This window comes from Suricata suricatta, chromosome 6 (assembly GCF_006229205.1).
Source record: "Suricata suricatta isolate VVHF042 chromosome 6, meerkat_22Aug2017_6uvM2_HiC, whole genome shotgun sequence".
NCBI classification, from domain to species: Eukaryota; Metazoa; Chordata; class Mammalia; order Carnivora; family Herpestidae; genus Suricata; species Suricata suricatta.
In genome coordinates, this window is record NC_043705.1 from 108,961,488 (window position 1) to 108,982,058 (window position 20,571).

The 20,571-nt window shown below is 44.6% G+C and overlaps 1 protein-coding gene across 1 annotated transcript in view; it reads left to right on the forward strand.

The window, feature by feature from the left end:
* Positions 1-67: 67 nt before the first annotated feature.
* LOC115293521 (chondroitin sulfate proteoglycan 4-like) overlaps positions 68-20,571 on the forward strand; it is a 67,055-nt gene continuing 46,551 nt past the window's right edge. Inside the window, exons 1-4 of the mRNA XM_029941262.1 lie at positions 68-146; positions 13,722-13,885; positions 14,222-17,788; positions 19,814-20,284. Of these exons, the coding sequence (XP_029797122.1) occupies positions 68-146; positions 13,722-13,885; positions 14,222-17,788; positions 19,814-20,284 (4,281 nt within the window). The remainder of the gene's footprint in view (positions 147-13,721; positions 13,886-14,221; positions 17,789-19,813; positions 20,285-20,571) is intronic.

Here is a 20,571-nt window from a genome sequence, read left to right on the forward strand (position 1 = left end):
TGGGGGCGGCGCAGGTAGCTGGGCTGCCGCCCCGGAGTAAGCGCGGGCGCAGGGCCGCCGCGGCGGGATGGGGCGGCTAGGGGCCCACCGCCTCTTCCTGGTCGTCGCCTGCCTGGGGCTCTTCGGGGCGCGCGGGGCGCTCGGAGGTACGCGCCTAACTCCCCCTCCCTGTGCCTTCCCCTGCCGGCCCCGCCCAGCCCGCTAGCAGAAGCGGGGCGAGCAGGGGCGAGGGCGCGTGGGGGCCCTCCGGGACTCCGGGGACCCCGCAAAACCCCGCGGCGACCTTGACTCTACCTCTCAGGTTGGGCTTTCCCGAGCTGGGTGGCGGGGAGGAGGCCCCTCGACCTTGCGCGGCGGTGTCCGCGCGGTTGCGGGGAACTTCCAGCTCCCGCCCGGCGGGGCCCGGCCCCGCTAGTTCCGGGGAGCTCCGGGGTGGAGGAGGGGGGCTGTTCCCGAACTCCGCGCAGCCCTCTCGGCCGATCGGGGGTTTCAGACTTGGACTCTTGGTTGCACTCCGACGAGCGGAACGAACGAATCCTGCCTCCCTTCCTTCTGATCCTTTGCGGCTCTGCGCCTTCCCCAGGCCTCGAGAGAGGTACTGTGCTGCACAGCACCGGCCCGGGTTTGGGGCCTTAAACTCCTGACATTCTTTGGTCGCTGGCCTGGCCTATTGTTCTGTAAGTCCCTCCACAAGTCCGCCTACATTTTCTGGACCTCATGCAATGGAAATGCTTTGCACTTTAATTGTGCTTTCTAGAAGTCAAGGATTACTGATAAAAAAAGCTTGATTATTTAGACTTTTTACATAATCGAGTCCTGCAGTTGGGCCTTCCTGCCCCTTGTGGCTCCCTGAAATTTAATTTAGTGCAATGAAAGACTTCCTTTGAGACTTTTTTAAGATAACACATTCTAAATCTGCGGCCTTGTATCTCTAGGATTCGGATTAAATTCTGAATGCTTATTTACTTCACTTTAGGCCTAGAATAGACAAACAGCGCCCTTGCTGCCTTCACCGCCTAGAGGTTTCACTAGGTGCTTCGAATAATGTTCCAGATGATGGCACCTGGACTATGGACACCTCACTCTCCTCTTACCCTGTGGCTCGGTTCCAAGCTCCTCCTCTCCACCTTCCTTCCTCCTTCCTGATTCCTGCCTGGACTGAAGGGTGGACTGGTCTGGACGTGGAGTCCTAGAGCTGCATAATTGAGACTTTGATGTGGCTTTGAGAGGGGAGGGTGCAGCTTCAGAACAGGGAGATCTGGGAGGGCGGGGAATGGGTCTGGTTGGGTGGTGGTCAGTGATGCGCCAGCGATCCAGGGCTCAGGGTAGGGGGCTGGCAAGTCCAAGCTTTGGAGTCAATGGGCTTCAGCTTGGGTGCTAGCATATGTTCCCAGATGGCTTTGGGAAAGTGACGTTCCTTCTCTAGGCCTTCATTTTGCACCCGTGAAACTGAGATAGTAACTTCTTCGGAGAGGCTTGAATAAAATATAAGACGTCTTCACAGCCAGAGAACTACTCAGTAATTTTCATTTCCCTCATTTTCTACGGATTGCCATCTTTCTTTGTCATCCAGGCAGTTGATTTGGGACTGAGGCCGAGAGCCTGTGGGTTAGATACCCGTTTAGGGATACAGAAAGTGGATAGAGAAGGTTTCTTGAAGAATTCCATGCGGTGCTTGGGTAGCTCAGTCCGTTGAATGTTTGATTCTTGATTTTGGCTCAGGTCATGGTCTCATTGTTCTGTTCCTGGGGTCAAGCCTCACCTGGGGTGTGGTGCCGACAGCACGGGATCCTGCTTCTCCCTCTCTCTGCCACTCCCTTGCTCATGCGCTCTTTCTCTCAAAATAAAGAAATAAACTTTACTTGTGTTATTACTTTTTAATTTAAATCCAAGTTCGTTAACATACAGTGGAATAATGATTTCAGGAATAAAATTTAGGGATTGACTACTTACATATAACACCCAGCGCTCACCCCAACAAGTTTCCTCCTTATGCCCCTCACCCATGTAGCCCATCCCCCTGCCCAACATCCCGCCAGCAACCCTCAGTTTGTTCTCTGTATTTGAGAGTCTGTTATGGTTTGTCTCCCTCCCTGTTTTTACATTACTTTTGCTTCCCTTCCTTTATGTTCATCTATTTGTATCTTAAATTGCACATATGAATGAAATCATATATTTGTCTTTCTCCAACTGACTTATTTTGCTTAGCATAATATACTCTAGTTCCATCCAGGTTGTTGCAAATGGCAAGCTTTCATTCTTTTTGATCACCAAGTAACATTCCATTGTATACATACACCACATCTTCTTTATCCATTCATCAGTCGGTGGGCATTTGGGCTCTTTCCGTACTTTGGCTATTGTTGCTAGTGCTGCTATAAACATTGGGGTGCACGTGCCCCTTCAAATCAGCTCTCCTGTATCTTTGGATACATACCTTGTAGTGCAATTGCTGGGTTGTAGGGTAGTCCCATTTTTAATTTTTTGAGGAAACCTCCATCTGTTTTCCAGAGTGGCTGCACCAGTTTGCATTCCCACCAGCAGTGCAATAGAGTTCCCCTTTCTCCACATCCTCGCCAACATCTGTTGTTGCCTGAGTTGTTACTTTTAGCCATTCCGACAAGTGTGAGGTGGTATCCCATTGCGGTTTTGATTTGTATTTCCCTGATGATGAGTGATGTTGAGCATTTTTTCATATGTCTGTTAGCCATCTGGATGTTTCTGAAAATGTCTATTCATGTCTTTTGCACATTTCTTCACTGGATTCTTTGTTTTTTGGGTGTTGAGTTTGATAAGCTCTTTACAGATTTTGAATACTAATCCTTTCTCTGATATGTCATTTGCAAATATCTTCTCCCATTCTGTTGGTTGCGTTTTAGTTTTGCTAATTGTTTTCTTCACCATGCAGAAGCTTTTTATCTTGATGAGGTCCCAAAAGTTCAGTTTTGCTTTTGTTTTCCTTTCCTCCAGAGACATATCAAGTAAGAATTTGCTGCCACCGAGGTCAAAGAGATTGCTGCCTGTTTTCTCCTCTAGGATTTTAATAGCTTCCTGGCTTCTGTTTAGGTCTTTCATCCATTTTGAGTTTATTTTTGTGTATGGTGGAAGAAAGTGGTCCAGGTTCATTCTTCTGCATGCTGCTGTCCAGTTTTCCAACGCCATTTGCTGAAGAGACTGTTTACTTTCCATTGGATTTTCTTTCCTGCTTTGTCAAAGACTAGTTGGCCATACTTTTGTTGGTCCATTTCTGGGTTCTCTATTCTGTTCCATTGAGCTATGTATCTGTTTTTGTGCCGGTACCATACATACTGTCTTGATGATGACAGCTTTGGAATACATCTTGAAGTCCAGAATTGTGATGTCTCCAGATTTGGTTTTCTTTTTCAGGATTGGTTTGGCTATTACAAGTCTTTTCTGGTTCCATACAAATTTTAGGATTATTTGTTCAAGCTCTGTAAAGAATGCTGGTGTTATTTTGATAGGGATTGCATTGAATATGTAGACTGCTTTGGGTAGTATTGACATTTTAACAGTATTTGTTCTTCCTATTCATGAGCATGGAATGTTTTACCATTTTTTGTTTCTTCTTTAAGCTTTCTATAGTTTTCAGTGTGTAGATTTTTCACCTCTTTGGTTAGGTTTATTCCTAGATACTTTATGGGTTTTGGTGCAATTGTAAATGGGATGACTTCCTTGAATTCTCTTTCTATTGATTCATTATTGGTGTATAGAAATGCAACTGATTTCTGCACATTGATTGATTTTATATCCTGCAACTTTGCTGAATTCAGTTCTAGCTTTATTTATTTATTTATTTATTTATTTATTTATTTATTTTTGGTGGAATCTTTTGGGTTTTCCACATAGAATATCATGTCATCTGTGAGGAGTGAAAGTTTGACTTTCTCCTTGCTAATATGGATGCGTTTTATTTCTTTGTGTTGTCTGATTGTTGAGGCTAGAACTTACAACACTCTGTTGAATAGCAGTAGTGAGAGGGGACATCTTGTCGTGTTCCTGACCTCAGGGAAAAGTTCTCAGTTCTTCTCCATTGAGGATGGTATTAGTGGTAGGTCTTTTGTATATGGCCTTTATGACCTTGAGGTATGATCCTTCTATCCCTACTTTCTCGAGGGTTTTTATCAAGAAAGGATGCTGTATTTTGTCAAATGCTTTTTCTGTGTCTATTGAGAGGATCATGTGGTTTTTATCCTTCCTTTTATTATTGTGATGAATGAAACCCTAATGAAGTTATATCCAGTGTTCCCTCCACTGAAACTATGAAGCATTCTATTGTCTGTACTCTAAGCAGGGGGAGTGGCTTGTGCTGGTCTTCTAGGGATTACTTGGAGGGCGCAGCTGGGCAGGGCTTGGTGTAAGGGCTCCATTCTCCACTAGGTGGCACTGCTTAGCCTAGCTTACAGTGTGATGCACATGCACGTGCGTGGGTGAGTTTGAAATGGCTTCACCCAGCTCCCTAGTCTCTGGCATAAAAACTTCATGCTTTCCCCAACCCGTGGGGAAGCACCCCTCCTTTGTCTCCAGCCACCGTCCCCTCCCTGCCTCTACCTTGTTCATGTCCAAGCTGTCTGCCTGCCAGGTGACACCTCCCTCCAGAGTTTTATTTCAGATAGGATTGTGTTTAAAAACCCCATACTTCAGGGGCATCTGGGTGGCTCAGCCAGTTAAACCTCTGAATTTGGATCAAGTCATGATCTCAGTTTGTGTGTTCAAGCCCCTCATTGGGCTCTGTGCTGATAGCTCAAAGCCTAGAGCCTGCTTCAGATTCTGTGTCTCCCTCTCTCTCTACCCCTCTCCTGCTTGTGCTCTATTTTTCTCTCTCTTTCTCTCTCTCAAAAATAAACAAATATTAAAGAAAAAATTTCAAAAGGAAAAATATACCCACACTTCAGAGATCCCTGCAGCTTGGACCCAGGCCAGCTCTCTGGATAAAGTCTCACCGAGCAATGGCTGGGTGCCACCCTAGAAAATGTTCATGCAATTGTGCAAGGCAGAGATTCAGAGATTTTGACAAATCACAACACACTCAATACTCTCCATGCTGCTCTGGCATTGTAACTCCACCTCCTCAAAAATAAACTGAAAAAAAAAAAAGAATTCTATAGCATATACAGTTGCTCTGCCTTATCCATGGGAGATACGTTCTCAGATCCTCAGTGACTGCCTGAAATCACAGATATTATGAAACCCTATAGGTACTATGCTTTTTCCTAGAATACATACCTATGATAAGGTCGAATTTGTAAATGAGGTATCACTGAAAACAATAAAATAGAACAGCTGTAAAAAAAAATACCGTATTAAAAGTTATATGAATGTGGTCTCACTCTCTCAAAGTATCTTACTGGACTGCACTCACCCTTCTTGTGATGCAGTGATCTAATGAAATGCCTGTGTGAGGAGATGAAGCTGAGTGAGTGAGGGCAGCACTGTGACATAGCTTTAGGCTGCTGTTGATCTCCCAAGTTGAGGTCAGAAGGAGGAACAGCTGCTTCTGGACCATGGATGACCATGGATAACTGGAAAATAATGCTTTTTGAAATCAGATCACCTATGGTTTTAGGTGATCTGGTTTTAGGTGTCTTCCTTACGTCTTTAGATGGTTCAGGCCGTTGTTTTGAAGAATCTGCTCGTTAAAGGCTTAGGTGAACTCTGTTCTCAGCCCTTGAGGGACACCAGGTGAGGTCTCAGCTTGGAGAGTGTCACCAGCAGGGAGCCACTTTGTCTGGTAAACACACTGTCTTAGGGAGAGTGTCTTTAGCACATACCCTCCCTCCAGATCTCTCTATTTGCAAACCAAGTATCAGTCCTACTATCAACACCTGCTTTCTCAAGGTACAACATACACTCAGCATGAGACCCATGTCGTCAATAGTTCAGTAATTTCTCATTTTTGGCTACCTTCTTATCATTCAATCATTGGAATGTTATTGCTTTGACCTTGCACCAGCACCGAGGAGGAGATTGAACGGGAAGCGGAGAAAGTTCCAGTACTCTTAGTTCCTTTGCATTAATGGCCCTTGCATTATTTCCATGTATTTTCATCTATGGCTTATTTGCAGGAACTTTAAAAAGGAACTGACCTTTTAATGAGGATGTGTGTAGTCGCGGTGAGGTTGTACAACTGTAAACCCAGCCGGCCAGGCAGATCCACGTGTGGTGTGTCACTGAATGGGAAGGAGAGTGAGGCCGTCAGCATCAGCACAGTGTAGAATTCCCGCTGTCCCCTCAGGGAGACTTGAGGACCCAGCAGGTGACACTCGGGGCTGGTCTCACACGGGCGACTTAGACAGGATGCCCATCAGTCTGTCAACTAGACAGGAATAAAGTCTCAATTCTTACGTTTTTAGATGAAGACAACCTGTGAAGTCCTAATATTTTCTTCTGGCCCCACAGTGGGTGTCTGGGCACCCCCCTCTGCCATTTCTTTTGCTTCACTTTGTCATTTCTACTTGAAGCTGTAGCACCCAAACCCAAACATAACCCCATCCTGCGCCCCGGCCATGTGTCATGGTGACATGGTGCCAAGCTGGTGCGGCAGGAGGTGACAGGGAGTGGTGAACCGAGGGGCTAAAACACCCACGCCCACTCCTGGCTGCTCTGCTGAATAAGCCCCAGGGTTGCCTGGCCAGCTGATTTGTGCAGGGAAGCCAGGGTTCAGGGGTTTGATTAAGATCTCTTTTATTTAAAATATCTTAATTAATATTTTAAAACAAAAGGGTGCCTGGGTGGCTCTGTTGGTTAAGCAACAGACATTGGCTCAGGTCATGATCTCATGGTTTGTGAGTTCGAGCTTGCACTGGGCTCACTGATGTCAGCACAGAGTCCACTTCCAATCCTCTGTCTATCCCCCTCTCTCTGCCCCTCCCCTGCTCCTGCTTTCTCTCTCAAAAATAAATAAACACTATACACACGCTTACACACACACACACACACACACACACACACACACACACATACGGGCACCTGGGTAGCTTAGTCAGTTAAGCATCCAACTCTTGATTTCTGCTTAGGTCATGATCTCACAGTTTGTGAACCCCACATCGGGCTCTAAACTGGCAGTGCAGAGCTTGCTTGGGATTTTCTCTTCCCTCTCTCTGTGCTTCTCTTCCCTGTGTGCTCTCTGTCTCGCAAAAATAAATAAACTTTAATATATGTAAAATATTGTATATAACATATTATAAGACATACATTATAAAAATATATAATACATATCATAAATGTTATATATTATATATAATATGTCACAAAATATAAATTATAAAATATATATTAAAGTTTATATATACACACGCACACACACATATATATTTTAAATAGAGCTGCATAGGCTGTACAAAGCACAACCAAAAGTCATAATCTCTGCTTCTGAGGCCTTTCCCAATGCTACTGCTTTAGCCACCTCTGTATTCCCAGCACTTAGTCCAGTGCCTACAAATGACAGGTGCTCAATAAATACAAGCAACTGAATAACAGTATGTACCCGGGGGCTGTGGAAGGCAGAATAACGCCTCCCCAGAGAAGTTCACATCTTAATTCCCAGAACGTAGAACACGTTGCTTTACATGGCAAAAGGGACTTTACAGATGCGATCATATTCTAAGAGGGAGAAGGGGATATGTTGGAAGCAGAGGTTGGGTGCCGTGATTGCTGGCACAAGCCAAGAAACGTGGCAGCCTGTAGAAGCTGCAAAAGGCAAGGGAACGGATCCTCCCCCGGAGCTGCCAGAAGACATGCAGCCCTGCAGACACCTTGATTTTAGCTCAGTGAGGCCTAGCTTGGACTACTGGTGTCCAGAGTTGTGAGACAATAAATCGGTGTCATGTTAAGCCATTGCATGTGTGGTAATCTGCAGCAGCAGCAATCGGAAATGAAGGTGAGAGAGCAAACATAGACATGTGAAGGGCCACCTGTGGGGCATCCAGAATAGGACATAGGCTCTATGTCACTAAGGAGGGAGCTGTCAGGTCAATCAGCCCCCAGCCAGGGGCCGGGACTGCCTCACAACCTCGGTGCTACGGGAAGCTCAGAGTCTATAGGAATAGCTCCCTGGACCTTCCGCAGTGGGCGTGGAGAATGCCCCACTGAGAGTAGCTAAGGGCAGAGTAAGTGCTGGTTTTCTCTTTGCAACCTGAGCAGTTGGCGTGGTGACTAATGTGTGGGGAATGAATGAAAAATGAGAACCTGGTGGATCCTGTTCTACAACAGCAAGAATTCCAGGCCTGTGGATTGCTCCGACTCCACCCGGAAACCCCAGATTTGCATCTACACGGTGGCCCTGGGCCTTCTATCCACTCCTTCTACGCCCTCCCACAGTGTCAGCAGTGCATTCAGCAGAGAGATTGCGGGGGGTGGGGGCTCTCACCCCCCAGCCCACTAAACAACTGCCCATCCTGCAGCCATGGAGAAAATATGTCTTCGCCCATTGACTTTCTGTCCCAGCTTGTTGGTTAGGGGACCTGAGTGTTGTGGGAGAGACTTGGAACTCCCCTCGTTGGGGTTTGCATTCAGTGAACAAAGGAGGTGGGGCTCAGGCATGTTAGATGTTTGAGTGAAGTTACTTCATACTTGGAAGTTCTCTTCTTTCTCTGAGTGCTCCGGATGGTTAGGTGTCTCTTGAATAAATATTGAACTTCAGTTTGATAAAGTGAGTGGCGTCAATGCCACAGTAAAACAGTGCAGAGATTCCTCAGAGCCGATTTGAGGGGTTCAGTGTGGCTTTCGTGTTCGAGTGCAGTGAGTCCCCTCACAGGGTCAGCGTGAGGAAGAACAGCTTTGTAGCATCAGCCCTCCTCCTACCGCCTCGTCTCAGGACTCTGTGTAACGCAAGTGCTCTAGCGGAGAAGTTCGTTTTTGTGGTTTTGTGTTTTAATTCTTAAGACAAGCTTCTATACTTACATCATCTATGGAATATATTTGGGAGAAAGGCAATACATTAAGAGGCATAATATAAAATTGTCGACAATGTTGTATTTTGAAAAGGCAGATCTAATTTCCAGGGAAAGCAAACTGTTCTGAAATCTCTCTCTCTCGCTCGCTCTCTCTCTTTAATACTTTAGTAATTAGCTTAGCTTTTATCCCGCTCTTGTTTTGCCCTCACACAGTCACCAGGTTGATCTTTCCAAAATACGAATTGATATCTTTTCTCCCAACTAAAAACCACGGTTTCCCCGTTGTCTACAATCATCTTAATGTGGTTTCTAAGGCTCCCCTCCCCCAACCGGCGGGTCCCTGCCCATGGGACCCAGTTGTTCAGTTAGCCATTTGCTTCCCAAATGTTCTGAAGAATTTCTCGCCGTATATGTACCAATAAAACAAAGCAAAATGAAATAGAAGCTTCCCTCCCAGGGTTCCCTTCTCAGGAAGTGGATATCCAGGCAGAAATCTCAAAATCAATCTGGATTGCCCACCCCCTCCCCATCCTCTCTCTTTCCCTCCTACACAATCTAGGCTTTTAAATATTGCTTGAACCCACACACTTCTCCCTGTCTGCTCCCCACTATCCCTTTGAGCCCATTTTCTGCACTTCAGCCAAAATCACCTAAATTGTGGTCTGGGCACATCATTTCCCTGTTTGGTCCCTTTATGGCTTTCTTTGGATAGAGTCTGAACTCTTACCTTGGCTTCCAAAGCCATCATTTGTTGAGTGCTTACTGTGTGCTGGGCACTCTTGTAGATAACGGAGGATTGAGCAGTGACCAAGACTAGCAAAGGGTTCTGTCCTCAGAACTTCACGTTCTGTTGAATGGGTGGTGTACAGTTGGGTAATAACCCAGGAAACCAATGAAAAAGGTAACTAGAGATGATGATAGGGGCCTCGAAAGGATTAGCCACTTTACTTTTGTTGTTGTTTTTAAGTTTATTTATTTATTTTGAGAGAGAGAGCATGAGCAGGGGAGGGACAGAGAGAACCCATAAGAGAGAATCCCAAGTAGGCTTTGCTCAGCACAGAACCCAACGCAAGGCTAGATCTCTTGAACTGTGAGATCCTGACCTGAGTCTAAATCAAGAGTCTGACACTTAACAAAGTGAGCCATTCAGGTTCCCCAAGGAGTAGCTGCTTCAAATGGCAAGTTCAGGGATGGCCTTTCAGCTGGACACAGTGGCATGTGCCCTCTGGCCGTTTGCCCCTCATACCTCTGTAGCTTTGCCCCAGGCTGCTCCCCTTTCACTCTGTGCTTAGCCAGGCTGGACCTTTGGTTCTTTGCAGTCACCGGTCTCTTTCTCTCCTATTTCTCCCCCTTCTTTCTCTCCTCTTTCTCTCATCTGGCCCTCACTAGGTCTTCCTGGAAGCCATGGTCTTGCTTATGGGAAACACCTTTAGTCCATCCTCCTTGACTAGGCCAAGTGCTCCTGTTGTGGTCTACATGTCCCAGGTAATAATCAAGCCAGTGTAATTGTTTGATTGGCAGTCTGTGTCATTCACCTTCAAATTCTTGGGACCAATCAAGCACTTGGTATATTTGTAGGCAGCAAAAGTTCATATAGGATGGGCACTTACATCTGCCAGGGAGAGATGCTTTATGGGCAGATTGCTCCTTCCTTTGTAAAACCAAGCTGTTGTTGTACCACCTGGATTGGATACACCCTTCTTTTTCAGAAGCTTTCCCCCTCTGATAGTCTGCAAACTCTTCTGTCTTAGTAATTTCCTACCTCCAATTTCTGATAGTATCTGGCACATAGTAGGTGCTCAATAAATGATAAGTCAAAAATCCCAAAACAAAATCAAAGCCAAACAAGAAAAACAGAAAGTTGTAGTTTGGTAATGGTTCCCATTTCTTTTATTTTTTTTAATGTTTATTTATTATTGAGACAGAAACAGAGCATAAGTGGGGGAAGGGCAGAGAAGGGGAGACACAGAATGCGAAGCAGGCTCCAGGCTCTGAGCTGACAGCACAGAGCCCGACATGGGGCTGGAACCACAAACCGTGAGAGCATTACCTGAGCCGAAGTCAGACGCTTAACCGACTGAGCCACCCAGGCGCCCTGGGAACCATTTCTAAGGTAGAGAAAAATGATTCAAATAATCATCTTCTTGGGAGAAATTATAGAGAACTATCAATGTTTATCTTCCCTGAAAAGTCTTTTACCTACCGGACTGCCAGTCTTGGGCTTCCATTCAACCATTTCACTTTTTATATAATCATGTACAACCAGGAAGTTGCTCTGATTTTTGTTCACTTTGATTTGCTCTACACATGTAATGCTGAAGTCACTCCTTTTCCTTCACTGCAGGTAGAGATCACCTTTCTCTTTCTAGTGTTTCTGTGCTTTGATTTGCTTTTTACTGTTATCTTGAGGCACTTACTAGGAGCCACAAAAGTTGGGGTCCATTTGGAGATATGTAAGGAGACTGCCCCTGACTGTCAAACTAGAAGTTTTAAACCCGCTTCCTTGTTTTTTCCTGGGAGATAATGGGAATCTGTAGCCACCAGCTGAGTTTGGAGGGGATTTAGTGCCAGGGAGGTGAGCCGTGGGAAAATAGAACATTACTTAGTCATTCTCAGCAGTAGATTTTATGATTTAGAAAACATTTCCTGGTTTTGAAAACTTAACAGTACAGCGTCTAAGTCAGTCAAAAATCAGAGGAGGGGGATTCATAATGAGAAATGCCAGGAGTATACACACTAAGTGGGATACCTAGCGGGTTTGTAATAGCTTGTTTCTCTTTTGTGACCTTATTGCTACATTCTGGTTTTACGTAATGATTATTTTGTTATCAATGGTTGTTTTTAACTAGAGAAAAGGGTGCTTATACGCATCTGAAAAAGTCTGTAGAAATCAGATTCATCTCTGTAAGAGACTCTGTAAGAGTGAAAACATCGCATTGGTCATGGGGAAGGCTTGGTTTTCGTCTTCCCTCTGTTTTAAAGTAACTGTTGACTCTACAGAAGTCCCTAAACTTCTCGAGGCAGATGACAGAAGCTGGCTAATGGCAGCTGGCCAAGTACGCTGTGTGTCTGGTTGTTCAATGCATATTCTGTGTTGGATAATTTCGGGTGGGCATTAACTTGCAGTACCTTTTCCCACATCATGCATCAATCCTGGACCTCCTCGTTCCTACTTTTTCAAACTTTCACATTCTAGGCTCTTGACCATCTGGCCAGGCCATTTGCCACTCTTTATCCGTCTTTATTTGAATCTCAGGCCACTTCTCTCTGTGTAAAGTAGATGACTAGGTGTTCCACCCAAAGTCCTATCCCTTTGGAGCTCATGGCCTTACTAGTGGTTTTCATGGCCACCACTAAGAGGAGCTACGGTGCGGTTGGAGTCTGTTTTCATCACACATCCATATGATGAAACTGACTCTTGAGCTGTGCTTAGGTGTTTTGTTCCTCCATCAGCGGGTAACACGGGATACCCCCATGCAGCCATGTGTGCGAGCTGAGGAAAGGTGCTGGCTCAAGAATGGTGATGACATGGAGCGCTGGGCTGCCATCTTGTGTGCTTGTTTGTGCTTCTTCTGGTCCTGTTTATGCTCCATCCTGGATATATCACTTCTGTCTCTTTCATCCATCTGTCATGGTGATTCTGTCTATCTCCCTTGTAGTGAGCCGTTGCATTTTCCATGCATCTAAGAGCCACTTTAGCAGTGGGTTCACACCAATTTCTAGCAGTCTTTTCCAGGGAATTATATCCTAAATCCCTGGAGAGTGCCCCAACTTGTGCTTTGCTCCCTTGTTCAGGCACCCTCAGTTGCATGTGTGTTGTCGCAGCTATGGGCACTAGACTATACCTGGAGCGGCCCTACAGCTACATTCGGATCTAGTATCAAGCCCAAAATGTCCCCACACAGGTTATACTGTCACTGAACCTTTGTTTCGGGCCTAGTGGCCAGGAAGAGATATCGCGGCGTATCTTGAGAGGTCATATGTCACTTGTGAGGAGAGCCCTCTGCATTCTCTTTAAGCAAGGCACGTGCCAGCCTTAATAGGGAAATAGGCCACTAATGCAGGCTAAGTGGGTTCAGAGAGATCTAGGGACCCAAGGTATTTGAATGCATCAACCCAGATGTCCCCAAGTCCATATGTCAAAGTGCTATTCTTTCCCAACCAGGGCCTTAGCTTTGTCAGAGCAAGCCTGTCGTAAGTGGGACTTTAACTCTATTTTCAACTGACTTCCCTGATTATTTTTTCCTGGGCAGGAGTCTTACCTTCTACTGCTCTCCTGCTGTAGGAAAGGAGAAGGACTTTACATGCTACCAGGGAAGCCCTCTAGCATGTAATTGTCAACTAATCTCTCCTAGTTTTCCGTATCTTTGTCCAAAGCTTCATTCAAACTTAGCAATAGACATCCAATTCCTAGTCGTCCTAGCTATTATTTGCCCTGTATTTTCCACAGCCTGGTCTTTCATAGCTGGCTAGTGTGTTCCCTTCTGCTCTTACACCAGTTCACCACCAGTGGCTTGAGATGATCCCTGTGGCAGGGAAGAAAGCAGGATTGGGGACATGGACTTGGATTCAGTTTCAACAGAAGCCTTGGCCACCCTTCTTGGGAGTTCTGAAGAGGGACTGATCCATCAGAGCTGTTTTGAGTTGGGTCAAGAAAATACTGAGCCTTGTACCCCCACATGGGATCTGCGGGCTACCCCATCTTTCTTCAGCAGGGTCAGTCCCTGAAGGGAGATGACAATAGAAAGTGGAATGGGCATTGGGTAATGAATTTACTAACTTACACTTCTCTTAAAAATGTTTCCCTAGCATCTTTTTATGGTGAGAGTTATGTGGAGCTCAACATCCTCGAAGTTGCCTCTGAGTTCTCTCTTCAATTAAAATTTCAAACCAGCAAACCACGGGGATTACTTTTTCTTGCAGCTGGGAAAAATGACTACTGTATAATAGAACTACTATCAGGAAACTTATGGGTAAGATTTTCTTAAATCTTTAAACATGTGCAGGCATCCAATTACCGGAGGAAAAGCCATGAGAGAGAAAGAGAACAAAATAGCTATCCATTTGATTACTATTACTAGGATAAAATCATATGCCATTTGAAAATTTGGAATCTCCTCCGATTTTACCAGTATGCCTGAAATATTCTGACTCTGAACATTTTTAACCTCACTGTAAGCCCCTAAATGTGGAAAGCAGTTTCAAGTCCCAGTTGCACTGCCTCCTTCTCTCTCTATCTCTCTGTGAATGGCCCTGTTTTCTCAGTAAAACACAATGAGATTGATTAACTATAATTCTTTTTCTTTCAGGTGAGGATGAATTTGGGTGCAGGTGAAAAAGTGCTCCTTTCTGAGCAAAGACTTCGTATGGACGACCTGGTTTGGCATTTAGTGGAACTGTACTATGTTAACAACAGTATCGCTCTAGTTATTGACAAACATTATGAGACAACGAGCCAAATCACTGGTGGGGTGCACAATTTGCACTTTCAACATGGGATCTACATGGGAGGCCACGGTGGACTTGATGTCCCTTACCTGGACAGAGAGCTTCCCAATTTCCGTGGATGTATGGAGGATGTGCTGTTTAACCAGAAGGAGATCCTTGCATCCCTTAGATCTTACCCTGGCTTTAAGAAAGTTTACGAAGTGTCACTAGGATGCAATGATGAATTTTTTACAGGAGTGGATGAAGCCATCAATTTCTTTAGCTCCAGATCCTACGTCACTTTCCCGGAATGGAGGGTGCATGGGGAGGGGCTATTGGAATTTGCTTTGCAGACTGGAATGCAACAAGCCTTGCTTTTATTTCAGTCAGGTAGAGAAGGATATTTTGCTGCTTTGGAAATTGTTAATGGTCTATTGAGGGCTCACGTAGGAAGGAGCAAAAGTAACACCCAGCTCTCTTCTTTTAGCTTAGTTAGTGACAACAAGTGGCACATTATTCAACTTAAGTTCACTGGAAGGTATCTGGACCTGATGGTGGATGGACAAGGGGTAAGGACATTGCTGCCTTTGCAAAGCAAGCCATTTGTATCTGAAGGCCCCCTCTTTGTGGGAGGTCTTGATGCCCGTAAAGTAGAAGAAGTTAAGAAGTTAGGATTTGCCTCTGTACCTAGGAAATCTGCTCGAGGAATCTCTTTGAAAGGATGCTTAAGAGGCTTGGAAGCCAACTCAGAAAAGAAAGCACTGAAGGATGCCCTTGTTTCCAAAGATATAGCTGCAGGCTGTAAAATGAGGAGTAGTGATAATGAAAATCCTTTTATAACAACGGGGGAAAACCTGCTTCAGTCAGAATTTCCCCTTTCCACCACTGTCACCCAGGCAGGCAAGCTTACTTTTCAAGATTCGAGCAACTATTTATTGAGTCTGGGTAACTTGGAGGTCCAGGAAGGTGGGCGAGCCTTACTGGAACAAAGGCATATGAAAGTGGATGTGGAATCTAAAGATTTGGGTATCCATCGTTCTCAGATTCTATTTAAAATAGAAGAAATGCCCCTTCATGGGTTCCTTCAGTTAGATGTTTCCCCTGTGCGGGAAATGGAGAAAGCTTTCACTATGTTAGATTTGGGGCAAGGGAAAGTTTGGTATGTCCATGATGGTTCGGAAGAACCTAGGGATTTTTTCACATTTTCTGTTTCTTCCAGCAGCAAGCAGAAAATGCCATTTTATCTGCAGGGCCATGTTCCATATGTGTTCAACATTACTGTCATTCCAATAAATGACCCCCCACACCTTAAGCTTCCCGAAGGAAACTTGCTTCTCCCATTTGAGCATTCTAAGAAACGACTGACTCCAAATATAATACATGTGTCAGACCCTGACACAGATTCCTTGAGTCTTACTTTCTCCATTCTTGGCAACTTCAATTCCGATGTTGGGTTTTTAGAAAATACCAATGATCCTGGGAAAGCCATTCAGGGTTTTACATATGGGGATTTAAGAGATGGCAACATTTTCTACGTGCACAGAGGTCCTCGGAACTCCCGGATCCTTCTGAGAGCAAGTGATGGAGAGCTGGTTAGCAATACAGTAGTGTTACGGGTGATGGCTGTTCCTTGGGACTTTGAAGTGGCCATTAGAACCGGTGTAGTTGTCCAGCAGGGTGCCACAGTTCTGATTACACAGAGTAACTTGTCGGTGGAGGTTAATGGTGGACCCCACGAGATGGAGACCTGCTATGCCATCACTCAGTCACCCCAATTTGGCCAAATTCAGCGGCAAGGGTCAAGTGGAGAATGGAAACAAGTTAGTACCTTTTCTCAGCGTTCCATTGATCAGGGTCAGGTCCGGTACCATAGTACATTTCAAGAATTACAGCTAGAAAATGTTACAGATCACTTTAAATTTAAAGTTCATGTAGAAGGAAAAGTCAGCAAAGAGCTACTGTTTCCGATTACTGTACAGTGGCTAAAGTTTACACTTCTGAAAAATGTTCCTCTAAAGGTCAGTAAAATAAACAGACAAGTATTGAGTTCGGATCATTTGCAGGCTGTGACAGAGGGTGCGGATGTAGCTCAGAGGAAAATGCATTTTAAGTTACTGACCCCACCCAAGAAAGGAAAATTGCTACTTGGCAATAAAGTTCTAAAAACAAACTCAGTCTTCAGCCAACAAGACATTGCAGACTCTAAGATAAGTTACGAGCCACAGGAGAGGCCCAGGGACGACACACAAGATACCTTTAGGTTCTTGATTGTTGCAAAGCACATAGAATCAAAAAATTATACTTTCAGAATAAACTTTGAAGCAGATAAGACACGCATTATTGTGACTAACAGAGGATTCTTTGTGAAAGAAGGAGAAGGCAAATTAATTACAAAATCAGAATTATTTGCTCAAACCCTGGACAATCAGACCTTCCAATATAAAATCACCCAGAGTCCTCAACACGGGAAGCTGAAACTGATTAACTTGTCAGATCCTCTGGGAAGTCATGACAACATTACCGCATTCACTGATCAAGACCTAGTGGGTGAGCGGCTGATGTATGTCCACGATGATTCTGAGACCCAGCGTGACGAATTCGTCCTTGTGGCCTCCGCCATAGTACCAGGCCACGACGGAGCCATCAGGGATCTTGACATGGAGCATTTATCTACGGAAATCAAAGTTACCATTTCTGTAGGGCTAAAGAATGATGAGAAACCAGTGCGTGTGGTCGATAGGGTCTTTCATGTTGTGAGAAACGGCCAGCGCCTGCTGACTCTGGCAGATGTCTGTTACCATGACCCCGACTCAGATTTTGATGATGGACAGTTGCTCTATACCCGCCGGGGCATCCCAAATGGGGACTTGGTGAGAGCCAGTGATCTCTCGCAGACACTATACCAGTTCAGGCAAGATGACTTGCAGGCAGGGCGAGTCCTCTTCAGGCATCAGGGTGCAGATTCTGCCCGCTTTGTGCTGTTCGTGACAGATGGTGTCCATTACACGTCCTTCCTTCTCGAGGTCAGTGCATCAGACCCTTATGTCCAGATAGCCAACAACACGGGGCTGCTGGTACAGAGAGGAGAGGACAGCAGCCTCACCGCAGCTAACCTCAGTGTCACCACAAACCAAGATGTCCGAACAGACCATGAGATCGAATTCCACGTGGTACGGCCCCCAAAACATGGCAGAATGCTGGTCAACCACTCAGTGTCCCTCGCATTTTCCCTACATGACTTGAAGCAAGGACATGTGACTTATAGGCATGACGGCAGTGGCGATTCTGATATGTTCAACCTGACAGTGAAAGTTAAAGAGATAATTGTAGAAGTAGGAGTCTATGTGCAAGTGTACTCAGAAAACCACCAACGTGGCACCCAGATTCTGCTCAAGACCCTTGTTGTTGAAGAAGGAAAACCAGTAAAACTGAGTAGACGAAGACTCCAGGTAGGTAGCTGTCCTGGCAAGCATTTTTTCTCTCCAGGAGTAATCTGTTTGCTTCTAAGAGCTATTTTTGTGTTCATTTTCCCCCTGGTATTCAGAATGACTTTTTTTTTTAATGTAAATGCCATTGAAAAGAAAGGCTGGAAGGTTTCAGGATTTTGACACTACTGATTTTCCTATAGTTGGAAAATGGAATGTAAGTGATACTGTAATGCCCAAGTTTTCATTATCACCCCAAAACCAGAAACCGCCAGAGAGACCGATCACGCATGCAATAGCTAAGGGCGGTTTTATTACGGGCTTAGGCTGGCCGGGCCTAAGCTCGGGCTCACAGACTTTACAGCGTGGTGGATCCCTGCTGAGAGCCCTGAACAAGGGCAGGGTAGGGCTTTTATGAGTTTGGGAAGGGGGAGTTACAGGAAATTGTGACATCCAATCATTATTGTATAACAGCATTGGCAGCAACTCTAACCATACACATTGTTCAGAGCGTTCATTACTTTTGGCGGGACCCAATTACAACATTTAGAGTACCTTTGAAATTAACCAATTACAGTGCGAGTTGAGGGTCTTGTTTGGTGACTATCGGGTTAACTTTAACATTAGGTAACAGGATCCTATCTAAAGTTTCTGTCTGTAGGCCTCACCTTCAGGAATGTGGGGAGAGGTAGCTGGCCTTTCCTGATTGGATACCTCAGAGTGGTCTCTTGCCTCGGGTAATGTGTAACCGCCTAATAGTTCTGGAGAGACTGACCCTTAGATCTTCTAGTTTAAAGGGGAAACTTAAAGCCTGTCATGGCGTCTGTTTGGTTCAAGACTCTGTTCTTACAATACTAAGTCTTACGTTAAAGCTTAGTGCTCACCAACACACAGTATGTGTGTATGTTTACTGTAGGATGCACTGGGAATAAGGAGGTGATGTGTGTATTATAGTAAATTAAGAGATCTTTATTTTTTTCATACTTTATAAAAACACTACTAATATTGCATTTCATCTGAATTACATTCATAATGTGATGAAGCAGGGTATAAAAATTTAGAGCAACTTAAACATAAAAAGGATTCCTAGAACACCAGAGGATCCTATATCACAGTTTATTTCCTCATTTAGTTTCCTGAAATTGATGGATAAAATTGGCCTAGACTTGTGGAATGTCTAGAGTGAGACCTCACCCCAGAAGCAACCTGGTTTCCTGGGGCTCCTATTTAGAAACTTCCAGAAGTCAAAGCCCTACTGATCACACTCAGGAGAGAATGTTCTTTTTAGAGTAATCCTGTACAGGGTGTGTAAACTCTGGTTTGTGACAACTGGCCACCAGTACAGGCTATTCTGAATCTATCCTCAGGACTGCAAAGGAGTTTACTTGTTTGCTAAATGTAGCCCATAACGTCAAGAAGCCAGGAACACAAATCAGAAGCAATTTACTCAATGAGTTTGACTATTGGAATATGGGGCTCACCAGCAATCCTCAATTCTTATTTGGGATCTTGGAGAGTATGTGTTTCACCACCAGGGGGCATGTGTAGCTTAGTGACTATAAATTACTTACAATGGACAATTTGAGATGGATTTTGCTGACTCAATAAATTACATACGTATTGAAAACGCTGAGCTAGTTAAAATGGGAGAGAGAAAAGTAAACTTTCCTCTAAGGTCTTGCAATTTTTGTGATTCAACTTTTGCTTCTTCAACCGTCTTTTATTCCTTCTCCTTATACAATTTTATCCCTTTTACCACAACTTTCTGAGCTCAGGATGTCTTCCTGCTGAGAATGATGCCTTGTTAATGCATTAGTGGCTATTCAAGTGTTGTTGACCGTTATTTCCTTTGCAACCACAGTTAAAAGCAAATATTGACATGGTCACCAGAACCAGACCCAGGCTTAAACTGTATATTAACCCTGATTGTAACTTAAGCCATTTGTAGACATTAATAGAAAATAATCGGTTTATCAAAGGGTCTTGACTCTTATGAGTATTGATGTGTTTTTCTTTTTTGTGTCTGTGTGTTGTGTATAAAAACTCAAGGCTGTGCATGAAGATAATATTCCTTCAGAGGCAACGTTCATCATCAGAATCCCGCCAATGCATGGATATCTCCAAAAATCTTTAGCAGAGGAAGGCAGCTTGGGTGCAGATGAAAAGTCCCCTCAGATTTTTACACAACAGGATATTGACAATGGTAATATCCATTATGTACAGAAAACTCCTGACCAACAACAGGACCGTTTTTTACTGGATGTGTTGAGTGGTTTCCCAGCTGTGAATGGAATTGAAATCTTGGTGGATATTGTCCCTAAGCGGATTCCTCTGGAGGTACAAAATTTCACAGTCCAGGAAGGTGGTTCCAGAGCACTTCTGGAAGACTACCTCAAAATTCCTAACAAGTATTTTCAGGGAGTTGACTGTGAATTTGTTCTGCTCAAACCACCGCAGCATGGTTATGTTGAAAATTCTAATTTTCCAAGAATGAAGCTAATGAAGTTTACCAGGAAACAGGTAATAGCTCTCAGTTAATACATTTGGGTATGTGGGATAAAAGAAAAAATGCTATTTATTATTTAGATTAATGGACTCTCAGGAGTGATGAAACTTGAAAGGGGGTCTAGTTTATCCTCCTAACAGATGCTAGAAGCCCTGTCCTTGGTAACCCCATAAAGAGGTCATCAAGCCATTACTTAAATACATTCAGCGATGGAGAACTCACTTCTTCCTGCGGTGGGCACTTCCAGTTTAAAAACACTTCATTTGTTAGAAAATTCTTTATGCTGATCTGAGGACTGCCA